The sequence below is a fragment of the Rhinopithecus bieti genome, unplaced genomic scaffold, assembly GCF_001698545.2.
Source record: "Rhinopithecus bieti isolate Rb0 unplaced genomic scaffold, ASM169854v2 scaffold_11919, whole genome shotgun sequence".
Lineage (NCBI taxonomy): Eukaryota > Metazoa > Chordata > Mammalia > Primates > Cercopithecidae > Rhinopithecus > Rhinopithecus bieti.
Genome location: NW_016807055.1, coordinates 305105 through 312212, shown reverse-complemented (window position 1 = coordinate 312212; position 7108 = coordinate 305105). Strand labels below are relative to the sequence as shown.

Here is a 7108-nt window from a genome sequence, read left to right as displayed (position 1 = left end):
CCATTTCCACCTTAATATTAAACAATATCAGGGAGCTAACAATAGAAATAAAATCCAAATATTCAAACATTTTATTGGATAAAGGATGCGATTACCCTTCCACCGTCCTTGTTTAATTACTCCCATCCTCCCAGCATGAAAACCTATGGGAAGGAATCGAGCTTTGTCCAAGATTAGAGAAACATTAACAAGGACTGTGTCTATCTCAGTAGTCCCAAATCCCTACACACTCCTTTATTTAATATACCAGTTAGGCAGTGAATTTCACCTAACTGATTTATGCAGCTGGCTTTTGTTTTTTAGCATACCAGTAGATCCAACAGTCAATATTTGTTTGCCTTTACCTGGGAACGGGCTGTTCAATATTACCTGGGACTGCTATGCGCCTCAAGGCTTACACTGGAAGGCCAACTATTTTGACACAATATTAAGCGGCTGGATGACTGAAGCCCTAATTTTGGGAGGAAAACTTCCACTCTACTCCAGTATGTGGAGTGGATTCTTGGTTATGCTTTTCCATTCTAACATGATTGTAAAATCACCACCCTGTGCTAGCTGCTGGAACAATTAGCCTAAAAAAGACATAAGTCTATCTAAAGAAAAATTTCCATACTTCTTAACAGAAATAAAACATTTGTGGACATTTATTTCTTTCCTTTTTTTTTTTTTTTTTTTTTTTTTTTTAGTTCTTCTGTCTTAAGTTTATTGCCCTATATCTGAAAAATCATCATAGAAATTTGTTTGGTTTAGCTCTCAGCAGGGGCCCGGCTCCTGCAGCTTCTGGGAGGGAAGCTTGCCTTCTTTGAGCCTACCCGATCCTTCTCTGAGCAATGGACATTTTTGGGACGGTTCCACTCTTCTTTTTACTTCTTTCTTGGGGCTTCTTTTCAATAGACTGGATTCTCTCGTATAGCAGCATGAGTTTCTTATACATCTCCTCCATGTCCGGAGTTACACTGGTTTTTTATGTATTGAAAGAACTGTTTCTGTAGCATCTTCATCTTCTTCCATTAAGTAGCGCATGTATCTTGCAACACTTCTGACCGTGATGTGCTTCCGGTGTATTCCTGCATTAAATTCCTTGCTTTCAGAATCATAACCAGGGAATCGTTTGGTACTGTGAGGGTAGACAAGCCTCCATCCATAGGCTCCCTTCAGGGGCGCCAAAAACTTAATTGCCCAGTGGTAGTTCTGGCAAGGCCTGCATCCAAATAGGCAGGTAAAGGGCACCTGGCTGACCATCATGCTTTCCACATTGTATTCATCACCAGTCCCTCCACTTGGCCTTCATAATCTTGTCCATGCCAAACCTATTGAGAAGCCTGCGGGCGCAGCAGGCCAGTACAATATGCGCAGCATAATTTGTCAGGCCAACCTTCACACCAATTTTTTGGCCAGTTGTGTGCATATGCTGGCACAGACTATATATCCCCCTCTATACGGGCATAAGCAATCTGGACAAATGATATTCCTCTATTTGTTACACAAACATCCTGTATTTGGGTGTGTTGATTTATTTTTATCCTGATCACCAAGCATTTCTGAGCATAGTAATCAGTTTTACCCTCTCGTCGTCTTCTAAATTTCACTTGGTATCTCTTAAAGTAGGCCTTAACTTTAACAAACCCCATCTTGTGGAACAGAGACCCGTGTCTGCCGCTTGACAGAGACCTGCAGGCCCAGCAGCGCTAGGGGCGGGAAAAGGGGGACATTTAATTTCTAAGGAGGAAATACATATAAATTCAGATCAAGTAACTGGAATTCTTGCATACCCAACTCCAAAGACCGAAAGACAGCTTAGGAGTGTTTTAGGCTTAGCTGGCTGCTGATACAGTTAGATACCCAATTTTTCTCCCATGGAACAGTCTTTATATGCATTGATGAAAGATCAACCTGACCCCATCCATTGGATATTGTAAGAACAAATAACTATTCAGTAAATAAAGGAAGATCTTACAAGAGCCCCTGCTTTGAGCCATCCAAATTATCAGCTACCATTTTTCTTTTTTGTTTATGGAAGCCATGACATCATCCTGGGTGTTCCAGCCCCAAAACACAGGGGAAAATATAGAACTACTGACTCCGATAGTCAGCAATAGACTCTATAGCTCATGGGCTGCTGCCTTGTTGTAGGGCCATTTCAGGCATTATCATGTTTCTCAAGGCTACTCAGGAAACTGTAATGGAGGCTCCCTTGACTATATATGTACTTCATTCTGCAGAAGCTTTTTTGAATTCACATCATACACAATATTTTTCTGTCAACTGATTGGCTTTATTACAATGTACTTTTATTCTCTGCTCCACACATTACTCTCTCTTGCTGTAATAGTCTTAATCTCACAAGTTACTTCTTGAAGCACCTGAGGAGATTACCTCATGACTGTATAAAACAGCATACACTCTATATGCTGTATAGTTCTATTACTAGTAGAACAGCTTTTGATGCCCAGTCAGAATTTACAGGAGATACCACTACAAAATGCTGATGTTACCTGGTCCACAGATGCATCATATCTAAAGGATAAATTTGAAAAATACCAAACAGGCTATGTCATTGTGTCTCATGTAGACATCATAGAGAGCAATTTCTTGCCTAAAGTCAAGTCAGCACAGTTGGCTGGATTAATAGTACTCACCAGAGGTTGTCTAACTGGCCAACAGTCAAATAACTAATATTTATACTGACAGCCATTACACTTTTGGTGCAGCTCGTGTCTTTGGAATGTTATGGAAACAGCGATGTTATTTAACCTCCTTTGGACATCCTATTAAACATGGCTCTCAAGTTTCTGATCTTTTGAAAGCCATCCAGTTGCCAAAAAACAAAATTGGCTGTTGTTAAGAGTCCTGGACATTCCAAACATGACTCCCTGGAGTAAAGCAAATAATTTTGCTGATGCTGAGCAAAAAAAAAAAAAAAAAAAAAAAAAAAAAAAAAGAAATAGCTTAATGCTAATATCAAATGAAACTGTAGAGATGGCCATGTTTAAAGTGAAGGGGCTCAAGAAAAGGCTCCAAAGTGGAAAAAGCAAATATGACTAACTAAAGGAGAATGCTTTTCCCCCAACTTGCAAAATATAATATAGACCCAGTGACAGAAAAGCAAATCCCTATTTTGCCTTTGGGATATCAATTTCCTATATTACAACATGTCCGTGAACTCATTCACTGAGGACCTGAGAAAATATTTGCCTGGGGAAAACACTATTACTGGAAACCCTCACCCACAGTAGTTCATAAGGTTTATGCTAAATGTCCAATTTGTCCTATATGTAATCCAGGAAAGCCTCTTCTAGATCTCAAGGGCATTTAACTTTGCCCACTGGCCCTTTCAATATTTGACAAATGGATTTTATCCACTTACCTCCAGCTCAGGGTTATAAATATGTATTGGTTATGATTTATATGTTCTCTCATTGTGTTGAAGAATTTCCTTGAGAAAAAGCCACAGTGTAAGCAGTAGGAAAATGTTTGTTGGAATGGATGATTTCCTTTTGAGGAATTCTTTCCAAATTACATAGAAATAGGGAACTCATTTCACTAAATAGATAATTCACTCAATTTGTATAATCTGGCCTATTTTCCAATATTTTTATTGTACATCCCATGCCCAGTCTTCTGATTGGTGGAATGAACATATCAAAAATAAAACCCAGCTAGAAAATTATCGAAAGCTTTTCCTGTTTCTTGGCTCAAGGCTCTTCTACTGGTTTTGCTTAATCTAAGAGCAGCTCCTTCTGGAATAATACATCAATTATTCCATGAGATAATTACAGGTTGACCTATGAAAGTGAATGGCAGTTTGTATGAACCAACTTTACTAAAAGGAGATATACTCCATTATTAACAAAGCTTAACTAAACTTCTTTTCCAAAAAAACCAAATTGTAAAAAGAGCCTTAAATGCAATAGAGGCAGGACCTGGGACATTAAGACAAGTTGAGAATGTATTTAATGAAGAAAGACATTTACAAGAAAAGTTGATACTTACCAACCTAGGTAGAATAAAAAGCATACTCTTTTAGAAGGAAAGTGAGGGTTGAGAAGCTGCATGTAAAGATAATGAAGCTATTGCTAAATGGGTGAATCAAACTGCCCAGCTAACAAGGGACTATGCCAAAGCCCACCAATCAGAAAATGCATGGGTTCAGACTCAACAAGGTTATTGACCATGCTAATCCCAATGGAAGCAGAAGTGGCCTCTAAAACATGGCCAGTCATTTTGGATGCAGAAGCACAAGGTATACATTTATGGAAAACATATGGGCCCTCTTCTTCCTGGAAAATTGCTACCAGGGTACACAGCCTGTACTCTTAGAGCTTCAGCAACCCACATAGGCAGTAACCAGAAATATAATGCAGTACAGCTAGCAGAAATAGGGATCATTTTTAATAATACCCATGTTCTCCCAAAGGGCAGTTGATGGAACCGTACTAAATAATAACATTTGGAATCCAATTTCAGTTTTAGATTGCAAACAAATTCAGAAAGAATGGTTCTGCCCCCAAAACATCTGGAATCCTGAGATCATGGAAACATGGCTCCTAATTTTTACCCCTATTCAAAATAATATATAGGAAATGGATATTTTTGTTTGGAAGTGAAGACAAATAAGACTGTAAGTGTTTTACATCTTACTTGAAAGTAGACAGTATTTGATTTAAATTATACTGCCATTTAGCGCACTACTGGATTCATAGGAAAGCTACTTTTAGGACAGAATAACCCATAGAATAATGAGGACACTGATAATCAAATATTTTTGGCAATTGGAACTCAACCCTCTTCAAGTTGTACTCCCAGCAGAAAATGAATGGTAAGTTAAGTAATTAGATATTATAAATCATCAGTTAATTACAGTTCTGGATAAATCCACTCAAATATATCATAAAGTACATATATAAGCAAAGGGAGAAGGATGATTATTCTATTAAGCACAAACTATCAAAAGGTATGTTCAGGGTTTTTTCTATAATATGTTATTTCTTTTCTTCATTGTCTTTAGCTAAATGAACCTCTCAGTTGTTCACCGTATTGTTTATTATTTTAATATTTCTGTTACAAATGTTATAAATGCTGCAGAAATTGCAAATATCATAGAAAGAATAGAATTCCAGCTAAAATTATGTTAGTTCATCAATTTGAACTAATAGCCATAGAATGTAAGTAAAGGCAGTCTTCTATGGCCCATTTTGTCCCACACACTCCCTCCTCTACTTCTGACCAAATGGGGAAGGGCTTCCCATTAACTTTTGTTTAGCCCTAAAGTCCCAAGACTTACAAAAGACATCAAGCTGGATATTCTTCCACCTGACTCCTCAAGGTCCCTCACCAGTATGATTGACCATGCAATGGATCTTTGCCCCTAAAGAATCTCTCCTAAGGAAATAATCCTAATTGCAATCCTGATCTTATTTCTCCCTATGCTAATGAGGAGACATTAGCATAAAACAAGGGGCTTTGGCATTCCAGAAGGAAAAATAGGAGCCTCTGCATCTTCACTGGAAAACCAGATGATGGCACTTCATGTAGGGGTGAACAATAGCCTAAGAACATTTCGGAATTCTGATTTGATCCCGCATGCCCTACCATTCTAAACAAATGAGACCTGTTCTCTTCAAATTTCTTATTATTTGGTCTTCCTACCCCACCCCAAGTTACAGCCACAGTGATTAGAATCTTCCAGATTATCTAATAAATATACTAATATGTATCTGTGCATACAATTTTTGTGGATGTGGAATGTTACTACATACATATTCTTGCAACTTGATTATAACATTTTTAAGGTTTTTGGCTCCTACAAAGGGCCATTGCTTTCCCCCAGAGGGAGGGCTTAGCAAAGAACCCTGCGTATAATAGGTCTTTACATGTTAGATTCAGTGTCTTTCTTTGCTGATGAGCATTTCCTCTTACACCAAAAGACAGTATTTTAATAGGTTGGGTGTATTGGCTTGTGCCTGTAATCCCAACACTTTGGGAGGCCCGGGAGGGAGGATCGCTTAAGGCCACGAGTTAGAGAGCAGCCTGGCCAACAATTTTACATGTTTTTTTAATTAGCTGGGTGCTAATTTTTAGTAGTCCCAGCTACTTGGGAGGCTGAGACAGGAGAATTGCTTGAGGCTAGGAGTTAGAGGTTATAGTGAGCTAGGATCGCACCACTCTACTCTAGCCTGAGTGACAGTGAGATCATTTCTCAAAAAAGAGAGAAAGATAGTGGAAGAAAAAATAAAGGGAGGGAGGGAGGCAGGGAATATTTTAATAATATTTGCTGGTATTATTTTTACTAAAATCACACATTCTCTAACTTTTAGCCTAAGTTCTTGCAGCCTAAATTCTTTCTACTACTGAAAGGAAAGCAGGACTCAGTGGGACTCTGGGTGGTAGTTGGGACTGAGCAGTGACTTGGTGTGGATTAAGGATGCCCAAACAGTGCCCAAAAAATGAAGTTATAGGAATATTTGAACAGGGAGTGGCAATGGTCTATCTCTGCCAGCCAGAAGAGGCTCCTGTCCCCACAGTCAACTCAGATTAACAGCAGATTTCTCAGCAGAAACCTTACAAGCCAGTGGGATTGGGGTCTAATCTTTAGCCTCCTTAAACAAAATAATTGTCAGCCAAGAATTTTATATCCAAAAACTAAGCTTCATACCTGAAGGAAAGATAAAGTCTTTTTTCAGACAAACAAATGCTGAGAGAATTTGCCACTACCAAACCACTACCATAAGAAATGCTAAAAGGAGTTCTAAGTCTTGGAACAAAACCTCACAATACACTGAAATAGAAGCTCCTTAAAGCATAAATCTCACAGGGCCTATAAAACAATAACGCAATGAAAAATAACAGGGTATTTAGGCACTAACTAACATGAATAGAACAGTACCTCACATCTCAATACTAATGTTGAATGGAAAAGTTCTAAAAGCTCCACTTAAAAGATGCAGAATGGCAGAATGGATAAAAATTCACCAACCAAGGATCTACTGACTTCAAGAGACTCACCTAATACGTAAGGACTCACATAAACTTAAAGAGGTGGAAAAAGACATTCCACGCAAATGGAAACCAAGAACAAGCAAGCAGGAGTAGCTATTCTTATATCAGA

At 38.4% G+C, this 7108-nt stretch overlaps 1 protein-coding gene across 1 annotated transcript; it reads right to left on the bottom strand.

Moving 5' to 3' along the window:
• Window positions 1–753: 753 nt before the first annotated feature.
• RPL5 (ribosomal protein L5) lies at window positions 754–1631 on the bottom strand. Its single transcript, XM_017879822.1, is given in 9 exon segments — window positions 754–888; window positions 891–922; window positions 925–958; window positions 960–990; window positions 992–1173; window positions 1176–1214; window positions 1216–1273; window positions 1275–1390; window positions 1392–1631. Coding segments are annotated over 9 exon segments (867 nt in total).
• Window positions 1632–7108: the final 5477 nt, after the last annotated feature.